The following is a 24,198-nucleotide window of genomic DNA, read 5'->3' as shown; positions in this document are numbered from 1 at the left end:
GCTGCCCCTTTCGGGAGCGTGGCTAGGAGACCAGACACATTCCTGACTTGGACACGGGGGCCGCCTCCTCCACAGGGACGCCCTTCATGTCATCCGGCATCTGCCCGTCAGGGCGCCATACATTCAGCTCCCCGAAGAGGCCCGTCTCGATCATCTCCTCCTGCCAGGGAATGGGACAGGTGCCCGAGGCAAACTCCTGGAAGAATTCCGAGTCGGCTTTGTCAAAGGCCACACCCTTGACCGTGGAAAAGGCACCCACGTCCTGGATGCTCTTCGCATAGACAGTTCTGGAGTCAGGGATGAAGGGGGGAATCAGCATTCCTGTGGGGTACAGAGAGAGGCCAGGTGAGGAGGCCAGGTGAGGAGGCCAGGTGAGAGGAGGCCAGGTGAGGAGGCCAGGTGAGGAGGCCAGGTGAGAGGAGGCCAGGTGAGAGGAGGCCCAGGTGAGGAGGCCAGGTGAGAGGAGGCCAGGTGAGAGGAGGCCCAGGTGAGGAGGCCAGGTGAGAGGAGGCCAGGTGAGAGGAGGCCCAGGTGAGGAGGACAGGTGAGAGGAGGCCAGGTGAGAGGAGGCCCAGGTGAGGAGGACAGGTGAGAGGAGGCCAGGTGAGAGGAGGCCCAGGTGAGGAGGACAGGTGAGAGGAGGCCAGGTGAGAGGAGGCCCAGGTGAGGAGGACAGGTGAGAGGAGGCCAGGTGAGAGGAGGCCCAGGTGAGGAGGCCAGGTGAGAGGAGGCCAGGTGAGAGGAGGCCCAGGTGAGGAGGACAGGTGAGAGGAGGCCAGGTGAGAGGAGGCCCAGGTGAGGAGGACAGGTGAGAGGAGGCCAGGTGAGAGGAGGCCCAGGTGAGGAGGACAGGTGAGAGGAGGCCAGGTGAGAGGAGGCCCAGGTGAGGAGGACAGGTGAGAGGAGGCCAGGTGAGAGGAGGCCCAGGTGAGGAGGCCAGGTGAGAGGAGGCCAGGTGAGGAGGCCAGGTGAGGAGGCCAGGTGAGGAGGCCAGGTGAGAGGAGGCCCAGGTGAGAGGAGGCCCAGGTGAGGAGGCCAGGTGAGAGGAGGCCAGGTGAGAGGAGGCCCAGGTGAGGAGGCCAGGTGAGAGGAGGCCCAGGTGAGGAGGCCAGGTGAGGAGGACAGAGCATGGGCCTCCAGCAGCCAAGGAGAAAAGCAGCGTCTCTCAGATCCCGGCCTGGGGTCCAGTGCTCTGTGCTGCGTGGACAGCTGGATGCCTGAAGCTGGGCTGGGCGGTGTACCATGAGCCACCCAGCCCTCGCCCCGCGCTCCCCAGACCCCCCAAAGCCTGGGGAGAGCAGCCCCCCTGCTCTGGCCCCGGGGGACCTCAGCAGCTCCCTCCACCTCTCTGTGGCCCAGAGCCCCGGCTCGTGCCCAGGTGCGCTTGCTGCTGCAGCTGCGGCTGGGGGGGACTGACCCCACTGACCCTCCCTCCCAAGGTGGCCTCTGCTCACATGCCCAGGAGCCAGCAGATGCAGAATGCCAGTCCCTGAGGAGCCCCATGTGTGCAGACCCCAGACGCTCCCTCAGTGCACAGGGTCCAGACACGCGGGTGCAGGCTGGCGGCCTCCGTGTGCTCCTTCCCCCCAGCTGCGCTGGACACCCCGACTCAGCCTGGTCTGGTGGAGCACAGTCCTGGGGCCTGTGTCCTGACGGCTCTCCACGCAGAGCCCACTTCCCTGCCTGACCCTTCCCGGGACAGCTTCTCCCCAGGATGCTGAGCTTGCCCCCGGGCCCCCGGCTCTGTCCTAGGCACAGTTGTATCGTGATGAGGTCCAGGTCTTCCACAAGGCTCCTGGAGGGACAGCTGGGCCTTCCGCGTCCCTCTCAGACACACACACGCATAGGCACACCCAGAAGCACACATACACACAGACTCACAAATGTGCACATCATGCTTGAAGACACAGGTGGACACAGGTGGACACAGGTGGACACAGGTGGACACAGGTGGACACACACAGCTTGAGGACAGCCATGGTCATGACCTCAGCTCTCCACACAGTGTGAGTACCCTGCCTCCCATGGCTATGGCCTTCAGAGCCACAGGGTGGACACCAAGCTGAACCCAGGGCCACACGCCCACTGCAGTGCTCAGGCCGGGCATGCTGGGGATGGACAGAGGGCTGGGTGGCATTGCTGGGCAAGAGGTAGCTGGGGACCCAGCACTGGACAGAACAGGGATGCAAGGGCCACGCAGTCCCTCAGGCCCAAGGTGCCCCACAGTACCGGCCTCTAGCTGCCTCCAGCTGATGTCTTTGAAAAGGGCGTGGGCACGCAGCCCGTCGCAGGAGCCGTCTCTGAAGCCCAGGCGCTTCTCCGGGTCCTTCTCCAGCAGGGCCTCACAGAAGTCCCGGGCGGCCTGGCCGAACTTGTCCGAGTAAGTCACGGGCTCCGAGAGGACGCGCTGCTTGACCTCCTTGTTCTCCACCTGCCGGCCAGGTGGACACCCCTGGTCAAGCCCACCCGCAGGCCAGGCTGGACGCTCCTCCCCGACGCCCCAGCCCACCCGCAGGCGAGTCCTCTGCCACACTGGTACAGGTGGATGCAGAGTGACTGGGCACGGGGGGCGTGGACACTGACCACCAGGAGCTCAGAATTCAGCCTTTCCAACGCCCATCCTGGGGAGACCAGCAGAGGGGACTGAACCCCACCAGTCAGGGGCTGGACAGGGCTGCATGTGAGGGCACGGTGAGGCGCTGCCCCCATTGGCAGGACACCACAGAGATCCCGGCCCCCGAGCTCCGTCCACACCTGCGGAGGGGATACACCTAGAGCCACCCTGCTGGCCATGAGCCAGGCAGAGCCACCTTCAGGGCTCTTTCTTGTTTGAGTTGCAGGAAAGCCAAAGTTCTGAGATGCTTTGGGGGACGGGGCTGAACAGGAACCACAGATGTCCACCTCTCTCCAGGCCACTCAGGCCAGCTCTGTGCCCATGCTAGGCTGCAGGCTTTTGAAGTGTGGGGAGGAGGGGAGCTGGCTGTACTAAAGTGAAAAGTAGCAGCTGTCCCAGGAGCATGAGCCACTGTGACCTGTGTGCCCAACAGCGGCCTGGCAGCCAGGGAGCTACAGAGCTGTGGGTGGCCAGGCCTTGGGATGGTGCAGCAGCAGCCCTTTTGTGAACAGGGCCCATGAATGAGTCTCAGGTCTCAGTCTGCCACTCAGAAGGGGAGGGCAGCAGGTTCTGTGGGGACACTTCCTCTGCCACCTCTCATTCTGGGGCAAAAGGACCTGCAGCCTTGGGAGCTGGAGCCTGGATGGCCTCTAGGGTCCTAGGGTGTCACCCTCGAGAGCGACACCAGGAGCCAGACCCCTGACCTGAGCCTGCACCCCCAGGGGTCCTCTGAACCACCCCACGATGTCCCAGCCAACGAGGGCCATGGCAAGACCCCTGCTGGGCAGCGCCCACCTTCTCTCCTCGGGCTCGGAAAGGACCTCGAGCCGCGATCATCTCGTACAGGGTGGCCCCCAAGGCGAAGTAGTCCACGGAGAAGTCGTAGTCCTGGCCGCGCAGGAGCTCGGGGGCCATGAAGCCTGCAGGGACACAGCTGCAGGTCGAGACGGGCAGCCCTCGGGGACACTGGCACCTGCTGGTCTCCACCCCTGGAGGCCTGCAGCACCCCGTCCTGACGAGGACAGTGCCCCGGCCCAGCAAGTGTCCCAGGGCCGGGAACCCGAGCCCTGCACCATGGGGTGGGGTCTCCTCTCCCTCCCTGGACCCTGCAGGACACGCCGGGCACCCCAGGAACGGGCCAGGCACCTTGGCCCGGCCGAGGCCCACGGGACGCTCCCAGAGCAGGCCTGGCGTCCTGCAGGGAGACCTCGGCCGGGCACTGTCTGGCAGCACCTGTCCAGCACCTGCTGAGCTGACCTCACTCCTGCACCCCCAGGGCCAGCGTCGACCTCACTGTGCAGAGGAGAGTGGGGCTGGCTCTGGCTGACCAGGAGGCAAGTGGCCAGCTGGGCCCACAGGCCTGCACTGAACTGCCACCACGGCCAACCCCGCCTGGGGGTCAGGGGGTTCCAGCACAGAGGTCCTGCCCACCTCCCCCAGGGACCCCTGGGCACTGACCAGGGCAGCACACCGGCAGCAGAGACACAGCTGGAGCTGAGTGTCCGTGTGGCGCAGCCCCAGGGACACTCCCCTGCCCGGGGCAGCCCATCCTGCCCGTCCAGGCCCTGGGCCCACAGACGGGACGTGTGGCCCGCCCAGCAACGTGCTGTGGTGGGTCCTGCGCGCCCGGCACCTCACCCTGTGCCCGCCCAGCCCACGAAGACCCCATCCTCAGCAAACAGAGACCTTGGCAGGGAGCCAGGCCGGCCTCTGCCGCCAGCCTCAGCTGACCAGGGAGCTGCTGGGAGTCAAGGCCAGAGACTGCCTCCTGACCCGCAGGTTGACGGCAGAGCGCGGGCAGCGGGGCCCTCTAGTGGCCATGCAGCTATCGCCTCCCTGCAGGCAGGGTCCACCTCTGTTCTGGCTGCGGCACAGTCACCAGGCAAGCAGCTCCACCCACACCACACCTCCCGTGGTGTCCGTGGTGTATGTCAGAACCAACGGCCAGAGACGTTAAGCAAATCACCCAAGGTCACACAGCACTAATGAGGTCACACACACAGTCTCCACTAGACTCTGCCCTTCTCAGCTCTGCCGCTCCTTCCCTGCCCACAGGGACACACACACAGGACACACAGGACACACAGGACAGACGCACACACGCACATGCCAGACACACAGATCGCACCAGTGCACAGACCTGCATGCAGAGACACGTGTCAGATACCTGCACACCCAGACACACACAGGCAGGGTCATGGATATGTTCACAAGTGTGTGTGTGTGTGTGTGTGTGTGCATGTGACACGCCTGTGTGCAGACACCCCGCAGTGGCCCCAGGCCCGACTCCCCGAGGCCAGCACTCGGGACATACCCGTTCTCTGCAGCCCAGGCCCCGAGGTCCTGTCCTGGGCCCCTGCTCATCACGCCCCAGCGGCGGCTTCAGCAGGCAGGAAGCCGTCACCGGGCGGCCCCAAGAGCAGCCAGGGGACCCCGGCTGTTGACCACGCGAGGCCCACCGCACCTCCCCTGCACACGGCCTGGCCGGCCCTCAGCCTCACCTGGCGTCCCTGCGTAGCCCCTGGTCTTGCTCTGCCCCTCCGGCAGCTCCACGGCCAGCCCCAGGTCCGAGATGCGGATGTTGCCTGCAACAGCGCGCTGCGGTCACCGCCCCCAGAGCGGGCACCCTGGCCACACAGGCAGCACAGCCAGCACAGCCAGCACACACCCACAGCACACCAGGCCACACCCAGCACACCCTGCACACACCCAGCACACCAGGCCACACCCAGCACACCCAGCACACCCAGGACACACCCACAGCACACCCAGGACACACCCAGGACACACCCAGCACACCCAGGACACCCACAGCACACCCAGGACACACCCACAGCACACCCAGGACACACACAGCACACCCAGGACACACCCAGCACACACCCACAGCACACCCAGGACACACACAGCACACCCAGGACACACCCAGCACACACCCACAGCACAGCCAGCACACACCCACAGCACACCAGGCCACACCCAGCACACCCTGCACACACCCAGCACACCAGGCCACACCCAGCACACCCAGGACACACCCACAGCACACCCAGGACACACCTAGGCCACACCCAGCACACCCAGGACACACCCACAGCACACCCAGGACACACACAGCACACCCAGGACACACCCAGGACACCCAGGACACACACCCAGCACACCCAGGACACACCCAGGACACACCCAGGCCACACCCAGGACACACCCAGGACACACCCAGCACACCCAGGACACACCCAGGCCACACCCAGCACACCAGGCCACACCCAGCACACCAGGCCACACCAAGCACACCCAGGACACACCCAGCACACCCAGCACACCCAGGACACACCCAGGCCACACCCAGGCCACACCCAGGACACACCCAGGACACACCCAGCACACCCAGGACACACCCAGGCCACACCCAGGACACACCCAGGACACACCCAGCACACCCAGGACACACCCACAGCACACCCAGGACACACCCACAGCACACCCAGGACACACCCAGGACACACCCAACACACCCAGGACACACACAGCACACCCAGGACACACCCACAGCACACCCAGGACACACCCAGGACACACCCAGCACACCAGGCCACACCCAGCACACCCTGCACACCCAGGACACACCCACAGCACACCAGGCCACACCCAGCACACCCAGCACACCCAGGACACACCCACAGCACACCAGGCCACACCCAGCACACCCTGCACACACCCAGCACACCAGGCCACACCCAGCACACCCAGGACACACCCACAGCACACCAGGCCACACCCAGCACACCCTGCACACACCCAGCACACCCTGCACACACCCAGCACACCAGGCCACACCCACAGCACACCCAGGACACACCCACAGCACACCCAGGACACACCCAGGACACACCCAGCACACCCAGGACACACCCACAGCACACCCAGCACACCAGGCCACACCCAGCACACCCAGGACACACCCAGCACACCCAGGACACACCCACAGCACACCCAGCACACCAGGCCACACCCAGCACACCCTGCACACACCCAGCACACCAGGCCACACCCACAGCACACCCAGGACACACCCACAGCACACCCAGGACACACCCAGGCCACACCCAGCACACCCAGGACACACCCACAGCACACCCAGGACACACCCACAGCACACCCTGCACACACCCACAGCACACCCAGGACACACACAGCACACCCAGGACACACACCCAGCACACCCAGGACACACATAGCACACCCTGCACACACACAGCACACCCAGGACACACACCCAGCACACCCAGGACACACACAGCACACCCAGGACACACCCAGCACATCCAGCACACACAGCACACCCAGGACACACCCAGCACACCCAGGACACACACATCACACCCAGGACACACACACAGCACACCCAGCACACACACACCACACACAACACACACACCACACAACACACACCACACACCACACAACACACACACAACACACCACACACCACACACCACTCACCACTCACCACACACACACCACTCACCACACACACACCACACACCACACACCACACACCACACAACACACAACACACACCACACAACACACACACCACACACCACACACACCACACAACACACACCACTCACCACACACCACTCACCACACACCACACACACCACACACCCTGACTGCAGGCCCTGGGGCACACAACATGCGGGTAGCAGGGCTGACAGTGACCCTCAGTGGTGCCCAGTCCCCGGCCCTGGGCTGAGCCTCTGCACTTCTGCCTCCGCACAGGCAGCTCCCGGCTCCAGGCTGGTGTCCTGCCCGGGGTCGCCCGGCCTTGGCCCAGGAGTGGCCGTGCCTAGGGCCCAGGGACCAGGTGCTGGACCGTCCGGCACCCACGCGCTGTCCTTCAGAGCCTGCGGCGACCACTGGGAGTGGTGCCAGCGCGGCCCGCCCAGCCGCCCACCGCTCACCCCCGTCGTCCAGCAGCACGTTCTCGGGTTTGAGGTCGCGGTAGACGATCCGTCTCTGGTGCAGGTGCTCCAGGCCGCTCAGCATCTGGGCCGTGTAGAAGATGGCGCGCGGCTCCGCGAGGCCGGGACTCCCCTGGTCCACGCTGTAGATGTGGTACCTGGGCGGGACGCGCAGAGCACCGCACCCTGCCACAGCTGCCGGACAGGCCCAGGCGGCCGAGGCCCCGGCTTCCTCCACCCCAACCTCGACTTTCAAAGGCAGGAGCTGCGGTCAGGGGCCTGTCCTCCCGGAGCCCAAGGCCACTAGCCAGTCCACACGGGGGCCAGTGGGCGCCTGGCCCCTGCTGACGTGCGTGGCCCACGGCAGGCACGAGCGGTCCTCAACTGACCTCGAGCCCCGGTGGACTCGCAGAGTCCTCTGCCCAGTCCTGCCTGAAGTCCACCCTCCTTGTCTCAAGAGAGGCCCAGTCCTGCCTGAAGTCCACCCTCCTTGTCTCAAGAGAGGCCCAGTCCTGCCTGAAGTCCACCCTCCTTGTCTCAAGAGAGGCCCAGTCCTGCCTGAAGTCCACCCTCCTTGTCTCAAGAGAGGCCCAGTCCTGCCTGAAGTCCACCCTCCTTGTCTCAAGAGAGGCCCAGTCCTGCCTGAAGTCCACCCTCCTTGTCTCAAGAGAGGCCCAGTCCTGCCTGAAGTCCACCCTCCTTGTCTCAAGAGAGGCCCAGTCCACAGCTCTGAGGAAGCAGTGCCCTGGGTAGCAGCGGGGTGGCCAGGCCCCAGCTGAGGGCAACAGGAGGGGCAGGCAGCAGCTGCTAGCCGCCCACCTCTCCTCCCTGGGCCCTCGAAGGCTGCTGTGCGGCCCTCACGTCCCTCACTGGAACCCAAGCAGCCAGAGGGAAGGGCCCAGGGAGGGGGCGGGTGCAGGACGCAGTGTGGGCCTGCAGCTCCAGGGCGGCCCAGGCCGGGGCCAGGACAGCGAGGACCTGGGCGCGGTCCCCGTTTCACAGACGGGCACCAAGGCCAAGATGAAGCTCAAGGCCCTGGCCCTCCGACCTTCCTGGGAGCCCACATTGGCCGCTCGTGTTGCAGGCCAGCTCCCCCCGGGCGGGCACCAAGGGTGCCGATCACCACGCACCAGCCCTGGGTGTGAGGTGTGAGGCGCCAGGCCCTCGGCCGGCCTCAGCTCCCAGCACCAGGTCAGGGAGCAGAACCAGGAGGCACCCATGACCAGCCTGGCCAGGGCCAGGGCTGGCTGTCCTGGTGTGGGCTGAGACAGGCACCAGCTCTGGAGGACAGAGGGGCTCCTGATGGGGCCCAAGCAGATGTGCTCAGCTCGCGGGCCACCAGACTGGACGGCCCTTTACCTTACATCACCTCCATTCATGATGGTCATCACCAGGCAGAGGTCAGCCTTGGTCTCGAAAGCATAGGCCAGAGAGACGATGAACCTGCTGTGCACTTTGGTCAGGATGGCCTTCTCGACCATGGCACCCTGGAGGGCAGAGGAGGGAGACCAGCGGCATGTGGAGGGGCCCAGGCCTCCTGCACCAGTGGCCACAGGCCAGACTCGTGCAGGACTGTGTGCCCCGTTTCAGAAGCAATTGAATACCTTGAGACCCTTTCCACACACCCCGCACACAGGGGCAGGCATGAGAAGCCATCTCGGACTGGGCCTGGGGCCTCTGGGGCATCTCCCGCCAAGGGGGTCCCACCACCCAGCCAACTGCCATCTCCCTGCCGCGGTGCTGGTCTCCCTCTCCGTGCTTCCTGGGTCCAGCCAGCCCCCTGCTGCCGCCCAGCCCTGTCCTGCCAGCCTCTGCCCCAAAGAGCTCTGCTCCTCTGTCTGGCTTTGTCCTGAGACCATGGGGGGCATTGGGGTGCAGGGCAAGACGGGCCGGGCTCGCCTCAGCCTGCAGCAAGACCCCGGGAGGCTAAAGCCAGGGTTAGACACGAGTGGCCTGGCATGAACTGCCCTCTCAAGATCGCCACGGACCACCCTGGGAGTGCTCACGTCCAGCTCACAGCTGCGTCCTTCTAGGCTGAGCAGCTCCCACTGACCCTGCCTGGCTGGACACTCGGGTGCCAGCAGAGGAGTTGGCCAGACGCTGACTCCTGTCCTCCCAGGAAGCCAACCCCACACCCCAGCCCCGGGCCAGGCCAGTCCGAGAGACATGTGGCTCACAGAGCCCGGCCTCCCTCAGAGCCCGGCCTCCTTCCCCAGAACCTCCCCTGTTGCAGCGCAAGTGGGCTTTGAACTTCCAGATGGGGCAGACACCAGAGAGCAATCCCTGACAGGCAGGGTCCACCGGCCAGGAACCCAGGAAGGACCACAGGCCCCGGGACCAGTGGCGAGGGCAGCGTGCAGCTTGGCAGGTCCTCCAGGGCCTGCAGCCTCCGTCTGGACCACGAGAGCAGGCCCTGCTGGCTGGTCGCCGTGCCCACCTGGTACCCCTTCCTCTTCTTCAGACGCTTCTTGTTCAGCTTCTTGCAGGCGTACATCTTGCCGGTGGCCCTCATCTGGCAGGCAGACACCTCCCCAAAGCCACCCTTCCCCAGGACCCTGAAGTCCAGGAACCAGTCCTCCCCGACAGGCTGGGCCTCCAGCCACTTCCACTGCAGGAACCTCAGGAAGTGCAGGCTGTCCAGGTACTCCTGGAAGGGCGCCCGGCTCAGGTGCTCCAGCGTGGCCTGCAGCAGCGGCTGGAAGAGCCCATCCTGGCCCCCCTCGGCCGCCCCCTTCACCTTCGACATGGTCCCCTCATCCAGAAAGCTGCAGAAGAGCTGGGCCTGGGGGTCCAGGTACGTGGCCACAATGCTCTGTGCCTTCTGCGGCCGCAGGTCACCATCCACAGTGTCATAGTCCTCAATGTCCAGCCAGAGACCCACGGCCGGCTCGTGCCTCTGGTCAGCCCTCAGAAACTGCTGGAAGAGCCGCCTGCCGATGGGCTGCTCCCGGCACACGCTGTGGAACTCCAAGTCGAGGCTGTCCCGGAGGCCCTCGCACTTGGACAGCGGGGGCAGCCGGAGCTTGGCCCGGTACTTCTTGTCCCTGGAAGACGGGGCGCTGCTCCCGTCAAAGCTGCCCCGGGCAGCGATGAAGGCAGAGTTGGCCACCACGGTCTCCAGAGACCCAAAGTCCATCCTGGCGCTTCCTCCTGCCCGCTCAGGCCTGTGGCCGACTCCTGCCCTTGGCGCCGGCTCGCTGCCCTTGGCCTGTGGCCGGCTCCTGCCCTTGGGGGACCAGGGGTGAGGACGCCCAGGAGGACCGGGGCTGACACAGCACTGACTAAGCCCCAGCCCCGGGGCAGGGAGGGCACTTGGGGGTGGCCATCAGGTGCAGGGAAAGAAATCCCCTAAGCTGCCCCAAAGCGGATCAGCCAGGGGCCGCTCAGCCCCCTGCAGCCAGACACCTGTGTTTCCCACGGGAAGGACAAACCCGGCCCCAGGGGGCTGCGCCTGTCCTCGTGGGACCCTGGCCAGCAAGGACAGGGCGTCAGTGGAGGCGTCCTCTGTGAGGATGGCCGGTCAGCAATTTCTATTCTAAGGGAATCACAGCAAGAAGCAGACCTCCAGCCATTAGGAGCTGAGAGAGGAGAGCCCCACAAGAGCTGTCCAGGGGTGTCCCTGGGTGAGGGCACGGCACACGGAGCGGTCAGCTCCAGGTCACTTTCTCCTCAGCAGGGTTGCGCAGGTGACGCCAGCCAGGGAGTCGGAGACTCAGAGCCACCAGGCACAGCCCCGAGTCAGGCAGGAGAGGACGGGCGAGGCAGGGGCCTGGGCAGCGGCACACCAGGGGCACACCCAGGACCCAGGTGGGCACGGCTGGCTCAGGGAGGGCGCCCTGGGACACCTTGAGACGTAGCTGGGACACACAAGGGCGGGCCAGGTCCTCCTGGGAGGACAGGCAGCCCCAGCTCCAGGGGCAGGCTCCTCGGGCAGCCTACATCAGGGCTCAGCTTGGCTTGCAGAAGGAGACGGAGAGCGGTTGTCCCACTTACAGAGGGCAGGGGACAAGGCCAGGAAGAGAGAGTGCCCACGCCCAGGGAGGCCGGAGGACTGTGTGGTCAGCCTGTCTCGTGCAGGTGGGCGGGGGTGCTGCCCGCCAGTCCTCGGGAACCTCCCGGCTGGGCGGCCACGTCCCCCTGGCCTCCGGCAGGACTGTGGCAGGTGCTAGTGAGTAAATATTTGAGGTGAACAGCATCGTGTTGTCCCCCAGAGACTGCACTAGGTCAGCCCTGCCCCCTAGGAGAAGGTGACCTTGGGCCAACCACTTCAATGCCTTCCCGTCACCAGGGGCAGAGGGGACAGGGTTCTCATGGAACTGTTAGTACGGGTGGCCTCTGCTGCCTTTCCCCCGGTGCCGAGCCAGGACAGTCACCCAGAGACCCTGCAGGAGCATCCCGTGTCATGGCCACATGAGGCCCAGGGCTGAGGGAGAGGACTGCACTAGAGGTGGGCACAGAGGTGTCCTATGGAAAGGACCCGCTGCCCCTTGCTCGGCCACAGAGCACCAGGATGAAGGCAGGTTCCTGCTGCCCCAGGGTGACTTGGACCTAGCAGACGTGGCCAAAAGGGGCAGCTGTGCCTCGAGGCCAAACTCCTGGTCTCTGGAAGTCCTTTCTCCATTGACCCTCTGGTCGGTGGTAACTGCTGATTGGCAGCCGTGGCAGGAACCATAGAGAAGCCCGGAGCACAGCAGGGCAGCAAGGCCCTGTGCTGCCTCGGTGGCCACATGCCTGCCCTGCCCACCCCTGTGGACCACCAGTCTGAGGCACTTGGGCATTTCGAGGATGCTCTCTGCGTGGATTCACACAGTGGCCCCCAGACCAGCTCTGCACTCACATGGCTCTGGGGGGCCATCTAGGTCGGCATGTACGACAGATCCCTGGACCCAGAGCAGGCCCGCTCGACCCTCTGTCCACCTGGACCCAGAGCAGGCCCGCTCGACCCTCTGTCCACCTGGACCCAGAGCAGGCCCGCTCGACCCTCTGTCCACCTGGACCCAGAGCAGGCCCGCTCGACCCTCTGTCCACCTGGACCCAGAGCAGGCCCGCTTGACCCTCTGTCCACCTGGACCCAGAGCAGGCCTGCTCGACCCTCTGTCCTCCTGGACCCAGAGCAGGTCTGCTCGACCCTCTGTCCACCTGGACCCAGAGCAGGCCTGCTCGACCCTCTGTCCACCTGGACCCAGAGCAGGCCCGCTCGACCCTCTGTCCTCCTGGACCCAGAGCAGGCCCGCTCGACCCTCTGTCCTCCTGGACCCAGAGCAGGCCCGCTCGACCCTCTGTCCTCCTGGACCCAGAGCAGGCCCGCTCGACCCTCTGTCCTCCTGGACCCAGAGCAGGGCTGCTCAACCCTCTGTTCCCTGGACCCAGAGCAGGCCCGCTCGACCCTCTGTCCTCCTGGACCCAGAGCAGGCCCGCTCGATCCTCTGTCCACCTGGACCCAGAGCAGGCCTGCTTGACCCTCTGTCCACCTGGACCCAGAGCAGGCCTGCTTGACCCTCTGTCCACCTGGACCCAGAGCAGGCCCGCTCGACCCTCTGTCCACCTGGACCCAGAGCAGGCCCGCTCGACCCTCTGTCCTCCTGGACCCAGAGCAGGCCCGCTCGATCCTCTGTCCACCTGGACCCAGAGCAGGCCCGCTCGACCCTCTGTCCTCCTGGACCCAGAGCAGGCCCGCTCGACCCTCTGTCCTCCTGGACCCAGAGCAGGGCTGCTCAACCCTCTGTTCCCTGGACCCAGAGCAGGCCCGCTCGACCCTCTGTCCTCCTGGACCCAGAGCAGGCCCGCTCGATCCTCTGTCCACCTGGACCCAGAGCAGGCCTGCTTGACCCTCTGTCCTCCTGGACCCAGAGCAGGCCTGCTTGACCCTCTGTCCACCTGGACCCAGAGCAGGCCTGCTTGACCCTCTGTCCACCTGGACCCAGAGCAGGCCTGCTTGACCCTCTGTCCACCTGGACCCAGAGCAGGCCTGCTTGACCCTCTGTCCACCTGGACCCAGAGCAGGCCTGCTTGACCCTCTGTCCACCTGGACCCAGAGCAGGCCTGCTTGACCCTCTGTCCACCTGGACCCAGAGCAGGCCTGCTTGACCCTCTGTCCACCTGGACCCAGAGCAGGCCCACTCGACCCTCTGTCCTCCTGGACCCAGAGCAGGCCCACTCGACCCTCTGTCCACCTGGACCCAGAGCAGGCCTGCTTGACCCGCTGCTTCCAGTGTTCAGCTGCCTGAGAGGAGCCGCTGTGGACATGGTGAGTGTCCCTGAGGGTCACTCGGGTCGTGTGGCAGGGGTGTCTGCTCTCTGGGCAGCGGTCCACTGGGGCCGCCCACCAGGCCTCCCTCGTGGCCACAGGAGCTCTGCCCCCTCAGAGTCCTGCAGGTGCTGGTGGCCCTGGTGGCTTCGACCGCACTTCTGAGGGCTCGTGCTGGTGTCCTCTGTGTATGCCCTCGCTTCCACCTGGAGGGTCCACTTTCTGTGTCCCGGGCAGGTCCCCTGTCAGCGTGTGGTTTCCAGGTCTCCTCCCGGCCGTGCCTCTATGGTCTCCTTATGTAGGCTCACCGAGCAGACGTGGCTCATCTTGCTGAAGTCCAGCTGCCCACGTTCCTTCTCACAGGCTGGGCCTGGTGTCCAGCCCGACTCCCCCAGCCATGGCTCCTGAAGACCCTCCCGGGTCTTTCCTGACGTTTCACCTGGAGTTCGTGCCCAGGGGCTACGTGTGGGGCAAGGAGTGAGGCTGGGGTCCAGTGTCTGGAGCAGGGCTATTCCATGCCTCGGATGTCCCCTGCACCTCTGCAGGAGTCGGTGGGGCGCATTTGCATGGGTCTGTCCACCCTGAGCTGCACCTCCCCTGGCCTCAGGACACAGTCCCGGTCACTGGGGCTGTGGCCAGCTCTGGAGCTGGGCAGACCTACCTCCCACTGTATTCTTTGTTCTCAAAAACATTTTCAAAGAACTCTTCAGAATAGAAGTAAATACCTACCTTTCTAGATCCTTTGGCTTTCTGTATCAATTCTAGAATGATTCCTGTCTCTATCTCCAAAGTGATCTTGCTTGGATTTTGTGTGTGAGTGTGAGCGGGGATAACAAGGACTGAACTCAGGGGCCCTCGACCACTGAGCCACATCCCAGCCCTAGTTTCTGTATTTTTTTAGAGACAGAGTCTCGCTGAGTTGATTAGCACCTCATTTTGCTGAGGCTGCTTTGAACTTGAGGTCCTCCTGCCTCAGCCTCCCGAGCTGCTGGGATCACAGGTGTGCACCCCCACGCCTGGCTTCTTGCTTGCACGTTGATAAGTTATTTTAGGCCTGTATATTAACTTGGGAGAATCTGCGTCTCTACTGAGCTGGGACCTGTGCCTCCAGGAGTCCGACCTCCACTTCCTCGCCCACCAGAGGGTGTCACCTCCGTCATGCTCGCGTCTTGTCGGATGGCCCTTGGTGTCCTTTGGGCTGGAGCCTTGTAAGGGCGCTGCACTTTCATTCTAGTGTGCACATGCCTGTTTCTTACCCTGCAAACACAGCTGGTTCTTTACAGTGGTCTGGAGTAAATGTGCTGTTTCCTGGATCGATTTCTCTACCTCAAACCCGCTTTGCATCCCACTTGAACAAGAGGGTGCTTTTATACATTGTTGGATTCAGTTGCCCACATTTTATTTTATTCTATTCTTATTTTTTAATTGATTTTATTTTTTAAATACGACAGTGGAATGTATTACAATTCTTATTACACATATAGAGCACAATCCATCACATCTTTATATAAAGTGTGTTCACGCCAACTCATGTCTAGCTGCCCACATTTTAAAGGACACTTGTGTCCTTGTTCCCGAGGGCCACTGGTCCACAGCCCACTCTCCGCATTCCTGAAGACTGCCGGTCCACCGGTCACTTGTCTGTTATCTGGTTTTAGGATCCGGCTAACACTGGTCTTAAGTTGGGCTGGGAAGTATCTCTTGCCCTCTATTTTCTGGAAGATAGAGTGAAGAATGGGTGTTGCCAGGTGTGGGGGCGCACGCCTGTCACCCCAGCAGCTGGGAGGCTGGTGCAGGAGGACGCGAGTTCAAAGCCAGACTCAGCAAAAGCGAGGCACTAAGCAACTCAGTGAGACCCTGTCTCTAAATAAAATAGAGAATAGGGCCACCTGAGGGTTGAGGGCCCCTGAGTCCAATCCCCATGCAGAAGCTGGGTGACACCCCTCTCACTGCCCACCCTGGTGACAGGGTCTCCTCTCTTACGAGGCGTTTGTCAACCTATTGATCTTGTCAAAGGAGCAGCCTTTGTCTCATGGACGCCCTCCACCGCTCTCTGTTTCACGTTCACTGCATCTCTTCTCTGTTTCTCCTGCTTTGTTTGGCCCTGGAGTGTCCCCAGGTCCTGTGCTGAAGGCCTGGGCCCCGTGCAGCAGGCTCAGAGGGCTGCAGGGCATGGCGGATCCTGCAGGCTCTGACTCAGTGGTGGCCACGGGGGTCACAGGTCCACTTTGTTCTCTGTAGTGTCCCTGTTCCCTTGCCTTTCCTCAGGTGTCTCAGTCTTCCTGGCCATGGGCCTGTCTGTCGTTGCTGTGGACTGGTCATCCACGTCCATCCATCTCACGCCCGTTGCCTGACGCTGGCAGGTACAGATGGCACTTTCCTTTTTAATCCTCCTGGTTCTCAGAGTGACGAGCGATCACCTATTACACCTGACCTTCCACGTCACTGGCTCCTCTGTTCGGTCTGGTCATCTCTGACTCGGGCATCACAAGGGGCTTGGCCAGGACTGTGCACAGGTACAAGTCCAGGTCCTCCTTGTGAACTAGGCAGGTGGGAATTCGGGCTCCTTGTGTGGTCTCCACTGACACCACTGGGTGGTGGCCAGAGCCCTGACTCTGCACTAGGCCAGCCAGAGACGGGGCAGCAGGGTGGGCACGAGGTCCCCGTCATCCGAGCCCAGAGCCAGACTCTCAGAAACGTTGTGGGGAAACTGCTGAGGTCTAAGGGACGTGTGCAGAGGCTGTTCTGACCACAGAGGTGCTGTTCACACAGCTCAGGCCTCCAGAAAGGACATCGTCTGGAGACAATGGCCACAAAGGTCCCAGCACCCTGGGGTCCAGGCCCACAGGCTGTGAGAGCCGGACTGCCTCCCAGAGCCTCAGTCCACACAGCACTACCCTGAGGCTCCGAGTCAGCAGTGGGCACAGTGCCTGAGGTCAGGCACAGGATGGTTCATTAGGTCACCACAGGAGTCCAGGCTAGACCCACGGGTCGCCCCGGAGCTCTTCCGTCTCATGGGCAGTCTCAGCTGGGCAGCATCGGGCTTTGTGCCCTCCACATGTGGCCCATTCACACCCACACCTGCACCCCCAACTGTCCTCATGGGCTCTGAGAGCGTGAGAATTGCCCCACACGACCACACCGCCTGCTGGGAGGCAGCTGCAGATGCCACGGCTGGGGGTGCTTCCATGACCCGGAGCCTCGGGGCCTCGGGGCCTCGGGGCCCGGTCCAGCTCCACAGGCAGGAGGCCGCCCTCCCTGCCAGGCCGCTGGAGGCAGCAAGCCCGTGAGAGGAGGGCTGTGCCCAGGCCTGGCCTGGCCTCCGCTGCCCTGAGAGTTGCCTCCTGAGGGAGACAGGTGCCCTTGATCGCTATCAGAGCAGTGCCTGCCAAGGGCACCCCCAGGGTGTCCTGGGGGCCACCCAGGTGCCTGGGACAGGGAGGAGGCGTGATAGCAGGGGAGCGCCTGGGGAGCAGCCCCGTGTTTGGAGAGCTGATAAGGCCTCCTGGTGCCTTTGGCGCCCAGGAGACTATAAGACCGCAGGGCCACTGCCCGTCTCAGCAGGAGCTGGCATCACCAGGGACATGGCCGCGCTGCAGGAGAAAAAGTCCTGCAGCCAGCGCATGGCTGAGTTCCAGAACTACTGCTGGAACCCCGACACGGGGCAGATGCTGGGCCGCACCCCGATCCGGTGGGGTACGTGAGGGCCCGGCGGGGCGCTGCTCAGGGCGCCCATCCAGGGTGGTGTGGGAAGGGGGCAGAAGACCACTGGCCAGGAGGACCAGACTGCAGGGGAGGCTGTAGCTGCCGGGTTCTGGTGGGAAGCAGCAGTGGCCCTGGACAGCCAGGTGGGCGCTCACACAGGACCCTGCTGGAGGGAGGGGCATGCGGCCAGCCCAGCTGGCCCCAGCAGGGACAGAGTCCCTGCGGCACCCACGGGGAGGGGGCTCTCCCAGTGGGCACTCGGGGTGTCTGCCTGTTCTTCATCACACCTCGTCACACGTCACCCTCTCAGGCCTGACCTGTGCGTGTCACTGGCCCAAGCCTGTGGGTGACCGTGACATCCCCGGCGTTCGCCCCTGCCCTGGAGCTGCCCCTCCCCCGGAGCCTCCGTCAGGCCTGCCGCATTTCTCTGTGCTCGCTGGCTCCGGGAGAGCTGGCTTCCCCGTCCCTAGTGAGTGGCCTGGCTCTCGGGACCCTGGAGGCCGGGGCCCCTTTCCCTCTGGTCGCTGGTACGGCCTTTAACCAGGGGCCCGAGCACAGGCGTGGTGTCTGTTTGCCATGGGGTTCCTATCTGTGTAGACCCTGCCCCTCAGCAGGAAGCCAGGGCCCCCAGATGGCCCGGAGGCCTCCTGCTCCCCAGAGGCTGCCCTCCGCTCTGTGAGCCAGACGCTGCAGTCCCGCCCTCCCTCATGGCCACAGTGGGTGCCCACACCCTTCCTTAGAGATGGGGAGAAAAAGGTTCAGGTGGCCTCCCACCCACTGCAGGGGACAGAATACCCTCGCTGCCAACAGGCCTGCCCAAAGCCACCCAGGGGTGCCCTGCTGGGTGGGTCTTCAGCCAACAGCAGTATCCAGAGTGAGCAGAGTGAGCCCTGAGCGTCCTCCAGGACCTGGCCTCCCCAGCGAGACTCTGCTGGCCAGGAGTGTCCCCATGGGACCCCGGCAGCTCTGCAGTGCCAGCCCTGCTGGGACAGGGTGGCCACCCCCCCCCCCCGGAGGCAGAGCCACTCTCCTGACCCCGCTCCTGCCCCACTCTGCTGCAGTGTGGATCAGCCTGTACTACGTGGCCTTCTACGTGGTCATGACGGGGCTCTTTGCCCTGTGCCTCTACGTCCTGATGCAGACCATTGACCCGTACACACCTGACTACCAGGACCAGCTGAAGTCACCAGGTAAGCGCAGAAGGACACAGCCCTGAGCCGTGCTCCACCGCTGGCGGGCGGTGGCAGGGATGGCTCAGCTTTCTCCGTGAGCGACAGATCTGATCTCAAAGTCGACGTGGCTGCAGCTTCAACGTCACAACAACACTCGTCAGAGACAAGGACAGCGCTCTCGCTGGCTGGCCAGTGCCCGCGAGCACGTCGGACATCGCCGGGAGGACACAGGAGGAACCTGGCAGGGCCTGGAGACCAGGGAGGAAGGACTTGGAGAGGGCAGAGTTGGACACCCCACGTGCCCAGAGGATGAGGGTGGGCCTGGCTGCGGGGGCCGAGGGGGAGGTGCCAGTGGTTCCCTCAGATGCTCTGAAGGCCTTCACTTCAAACCAGGTAGAGCTGCTGCCTTCCATCGCCCAGTAACAGCCCAGCCTCTTCTCACGTAGACAGGAGCAGGCTGCCAAGTGGACATTGTGCACCAGCAAGTTCTGTGGTGCCGTGGCCGGAACCAGAGGGCTGATTCAGAGGGCCAGGAAAGGGGTTTTCAGCAGCCTTGGAAATGGGGGAGCATGGGGGTGGCCCAGAGTGCGAGGTGAGCCCCCGCAGGCCCGGAAGGAGGGTGCTGGAGGACGTGCGGTACCCGTGGCCGCCAGGACGGCTTTGGCTTTGACTCCTACTCTCCCACACACAACCTGGGAACTGAGCCAGAACCAGAGAAGGTGTCTGTGTGTCGAGACGCAGTTTCCCTGAGCCATGACAGCGATGGCCTGTGACTGAGCTCAGTCCTGCCAGCCACCTGCTCCTGGTGGCCGGGCTCTGGACCTTCCTGGGACAGGCCCCACCTCACACCAGCTCCTCCTGGCTCTCAGGCAGGAGTCCCAGGGCCACGTGTCCTCAGAGCCCCCAGTCTGCACCGGGAGCCTGGCTGTGCTTCCTTCCCGGGAGGGGCCCTGCCTGAGCCCAGCCTGCCCCAGTCCCCCGCTGGACTTGCCTCCGACCCTTCTGGGCAGGGCTCGGGAGACACCGTGGCGCTCTCTCCCCAGGGGTGACCCTGAGGCCGGACGTGTACGGGGAGAGAGGGCTGCAGATCTGCTACAACGTCTCCGACAGCAGCTCCTGGGCGGGCCTCACTCACAGCCTCCACAGCTTCCTGGCAGGTAGGCCTGAGGGACGTCCTCAGGGCTGGCTCTGGCTCCAGAGGGCGCAGGCAGGAGCAGCGCTGGCAGGCCCCTGTTCCCCCAGGCTACTCCCCCGCGGCGCAGCAGGACAACGTGGACTGCACGTCGCAGCAGTACTTCTTCCAGGAGAGCTTCAGGGCTCCCAACCACACCAAGTTCTCCTGCAAGTTCACCACAGACATGCTGCAGAACTGCTCCGGCCTGCCGGACCCCGACTTCGGCTTTGGGGAAGGAAAGCCGTGTTTCATCATTAAGATGAACAGGGTGAGCCTCGAGGGCTGGCTCCTCTGCCTGGCAAGAGGCCGAGCCTGGGTCTGCCCCTGCCCTTTGCGCCAGGCTTGTCCCCTCACCCTAGACTCTTGACCATGAGTTAAGCCACCTGCTCAGCCCTCCGCGAGGTGCTGAGAAGGAGCAGGACACAGGGCAGTTAAGGGGACGCCAGGGCCAGGCAGGGGCTGGGAGGGGCCAGGAGCCTCCACCAGGATCAGGGACCCCCAGGGTCGGGCACAGAGGGGCCCTCCGCTCAGCACAGTGGGAGGTGCTGGGGCTGGGAATGGTGTCCAAGGCTGGGGCCTTCCCTCCTGCCTGTGAGAACAGACATGGGCAGACAGCAGAGTGCAGAATGCAGCTGGCCTGGCCGGACAGTGGGGGTGACGTGGGGGCTGAGGCCTGGGGGCAGCAACTGGCCAGGCAAAGGGGCAAGATCACTGACCCAGAGACTGGCCGGCTGCTGGGACTCTCGGCAGAGCCCTGAGGGAGGTGTACACTTGGGCACGGTTCCCATCACGGGAACCTGTGGCTGGCCAGAGTGTCCCCAGAGCTGCCTAGCAGGAGGACGGTGACCAGGCTCCCTTGGGACCACAGCAGCTGCATGTCCATCAATGGCAGATCCTGCCCAGAGCTCAGGAGGGGCGGCTGGGGCTGGAGAAGCTGGGGCAGGTGCCGGGGGCAGGTGGGCATGTCCTGAGGGGCCTCGAGCCTGGGCCGGAAGAAGCCAGCGTAGGCCTGGGGCCTGCTGCTCAGCCACCCTCCCACGACACACTGAGGCCACACTTGGCCTGACCAGGACCCAGTCCCACTCCGACCCCTGTACCTGGGGCCTGGCTCTGAGTGTGCAGGTGACCTACACGGGCTCCTGGGGGGGCGGCAGCCACGGCACTGCCCACACAAGGGCACACACACCTCTCCTTCCAGATTGTCAGGTTCCTGCCCAGCAACGACACGGCCCCCCGAGTGGACTGCACTTTCTTGGTAAGTATAGCCACTGGAGGCTCATGGGGACACGCCCAGGCAGCTGCCCATGGCCAGGCATGTGGTGTGAGCGCTTGGTGAGGTGCGGCCTCTCACTGTGGCCTGTGGGGCATCTGCGACATCTCACCAGCTCTTCAAGGCGCCCCCAGTCTGGAGAGACCACATTGTACCATATCGCCTTGTCCTCTTACTGGATTATTTACAAAAGTTTTTCAGGTCCCTAACAGCCATGGCCATTCAATCAGGCCAGTATGGGGCTGCTGGGGGGTTGGCAGGACGCTCGGGCAAATCCCAGTTTTTTTCCCAAAACTACTGCCACTGACATATTCTAGGGTTTGTTTTTAGCACTGAGCTGCCCAATAGGTCCACATGCAGCCTTCGGCCCACCGACAGGACATGTCCCACCAGGTGGCCCCAGGTGGCGTCCAGCGAGGCCCTCTGTCCTTGCGGGGGGTGGGGGCAGCAGTCTGTTTGGGCTTTCTCCTGAGTGGTGCAGGCATGGCGTGGGCTGGCTGGGAGTAACACGGGCCACGGGCCCCTGTCACTGCCAGGACACCCGGGCAGGCACGTGAAAGCCGTGGGGCCCGTGACAGCAGGTGGTCCTGTGCACAGGCACCAGCCGGCACCCGACTCAGCCCTGGCTCTCCCCACAGGACGGGCCCCCCCGGGGTGCGGGGCCCCTGCAGGTGGCCTACTACCCACCCAACGGCACCTTCAGCCTGCACTACTTCCCCTACTACGGGAAGAAAGCCCAGGTAGGTATGGCCTGGCTCCGCAGCCTGCAGTGGCCCCAAAGAAAAGCGTGACCGTTCTCCTCTAAAACCCAAGCAAAGACCGTGACGTGCCAATCCTGTCCACGGCCTGCCAACTCCCAAACAGCATTCTCGTGATGACGCAGAGACACGCGGGTCCGACTCCCTGACAGCACAGCGCTCAGAGCCCCTCCCACCGCACATACCGCTCAGAGCGTCCCCTCTGTGCCGCCGGCAGCTCTGGCCACAGTCAGCCCACACTGTGTCCCTCCAGACCAGCATGGAGACCCTGGGGGAGGAGTCCCGGGTCACCCCGCCCCCACCCGCACTTGCCTGGCTGGGCTTTTTGCACCACGGGGTTCCCGACATCTCACCCTGGCCTCCACTCCAGCCCCACTACAGCAACCCTCTGGTGGCAGCAAAGCTGCTCAACGTCCCCACCAACACAGAGGTCGTCATCGTGTGCAAGATTCTCGCGGAGCACGTGACCTTCGACAACCCCCATGACCCCTACGAAGGGAAGGTGGAATTCAAACTCAGAATCCAGGAGTGAGGCAGCCACTGGGCTCCAGGCCAGCTCCCTGGCCCTGCAGGTCACCTGCTGCCCTGGGCTGCTGGAGAGGCGCTCCTGTCACCCACAGGGGTTGCTGCTGTTCCTGCTGAGGCTCACCCTGTGCCAGAGGGAACTGGAGGCTGTGGTGGAGGCTCAAGTGGCGGGGGGTGAGGCCTGGGACGTCATGCCTCACCCTCACGGACAGCACCTCTCCCGGGCCTGGTGGTGTTTGGCAGGAACCAGCCCCTGGCTACAAGGCACTGCCGTGGGGATGCTCACGTCCGTGCCTCGGAACTCTCGCTGCTAAGAATACGTCTCGAGCTGTAAAATAAAGCATGCTCCAGTGACTCTCAGTCTCCTAAGACAGCCCCTCTGTCCTGACAGGGAGAAAAACGGACCAAAATCAGACGCTTCCTTCTTGGAACCCTTTCAAAGCTTGACTTCAGCCCAGGGAAAAGACGAAGGCCTGCTGAGGGGGCCGCAGGGAGGCAGGAGGGGAGGCAGGAGCCCATGCATGGGGTCAAGAAGCCAGGTCACCTGGGTGATTCCTCCTCCAAAACTGACCCCTTCACAGAAACCTGAGATCCTGCAGCCCACAGGCAACCTGCCCTCAGAGGCTGCTGGACTCCTCCAGTGGCCATGCGAGGCCCAGGGCCGAGCCCCATGGTGCCCGCTGCGAGTGTGCGGGATCACGGAGGCTGACTCACTGTGTCCGGGTCTCAGAACAGCCTGCCCCCCAGGTGCCCCTCACAGGAAGGGCAGGGTGGGGCAGCCAGGGCAGAGAACAGGGCAGGCCCCACAGGACCAGGAACAAGGTGACCGGCAAAGGGGTCCCGTGGCTGGTCGGGGAGGTCTCAGGGCAGAGTCTCCCTGGCACGGCTCAGAGGCTCCTGGGGACTCCGGCTCGGCCCTCGGGTACAGGGCCACGTCCTGCCATCTGAGCCCCAGCGACGCTGTGCCGGGCAGCTGGACTCTGGGCATGGGAAGTCCTCTCGGGGCCAACTTGTCATTGGAGTGTTTCCTTCCAATAAGGAGGTGAGGCTCGCACCTCCTGCACACTCACGGGGCAGGGTGACAGGGGCCAGCCAGGTGGCCAAGGCCTCACTGCAGCAGAGGCAGAAGGGAGGCGGCCCCTGACAGGAAGCCCGGGTCAGACGGAAGAAGACTGGACTCAGAGGGCAGCGGTTCCAGACAGGAGTCTGCAGGCCCTGGGCCCACGCGGCCAGCCCCGCCACCACACACAGGGTCACAGGGGCGCCCGAGGAGGGCTGCGGAGGCCTTGTGCAGGCTATCACCACAGCGTGAAGGTTGGTGTGTGGCTCCGGCCGGGAGCTGCGCTGAGCACCCAGAGAGCACTCGGTCGTAGCTAAGAGCAGCCTCTGTCTTCCACAGTGACATTCCCACCAGTGCTCAGGACCCAGCTTCTCCACACACACGTGCCAGTCAGCTGTCTGCCACTGTAACGAGTGCCCGAGACACAGCAGCTTACCAAGAGGAAAGGTGACCAGTGGGTCCACCGCCTCACGCAGGCGTGCCTGGCCAGGAAGCAGAGCAAAGGGCTTGAGGGCACACCCCACGGCCTGTCCTCTGCCCCCGAGGCTCACCTACCAGAAGCTCCACTCCTCCTGCAGGGCCAAGCCTTCCACAGAGCCATGGCCAGGCCCCCTCCTCTTCTCTTGACGGTGGCCACGCTGGGCTGAGCAGTGCCGGCACCCATCCTGGTGGGCAGGCGGCAGTGTCTCTATGTCACTTTACA

General features: G+C 64.2%; 2 protein-coding genes across 2 annotated transcripts; one reads left to right on the top strand and one right to left on the bottom strand.

Annotated features, from left to right (window-relative positions):
* Positions 1–22: 22 nt before the first annotated feature.
* On the bottom strand, positions 23–10,720 carry Grk1 (G protein-coupled receptor kinase 1). Its single transcript, XM_077110691.1, has 7 exons — positions 10,022–10,720; positions 8,944–9,071; positions 7,585–7,742; positions 5,116–5,199; positions 3,410–3,534; positions 2,230–2,431; positions 23–321 (listed from the first exon to the last, which is right to left on the bottom strand). The coding sequence occupies exons 1-7, from the start codon at positions 10,718–10,720 to the stop codon at positions 23–25; spliced, it is 1,695 nt and encodes a 564-aa protein (XP_076966806.1).
* A 6,695-nt stretch (positions 10,721–17,415) lies between these two features.
* On the top strand, positions 17,416–22,442 carry Atp4b (ATPase H+/K+ transporting subunit beta). The gene is made up of 7 exons (XM_076872570.2): positions 17,416–17,527; positions 18,598–18,726; positions 19,752–19,865; positions 19,951–20,150; positions 21,081–21,137; positions 21,791–21,892; positions 22,281–22,442. Exons 1-7 carry the CDS (start codon positions 17,416–17,418, stop codon positions 22,440–22,442), a joined length of 876 nt encoding a protein of 291 aa, XP_076728685.2.
* The last annotated feature ends 1,756 nt before the right edge of the window (positions 22,443–24,198 follow it).

This window comes from Callospermophilus lateralis, chromosome 12, assembly GCF_048772815.1.
Source record: "Callospermophilus lateralis isolate mCalLat2 chromosome 12, mCalLat2.hap1, whole genome shotgun sequence".
In the NCBI taxonomy this organism is placed as follows: Eukaryota; Metazoa; Chordata; class Mammalia; order Rodentia; family Sciuridae; genus Callospermophilus; species Callospermophilus lateralis.
Note: the sequence above shows the minus strand (reverse complement) of the source record. Positions and strands in the feature narration are given on the sequence as shown.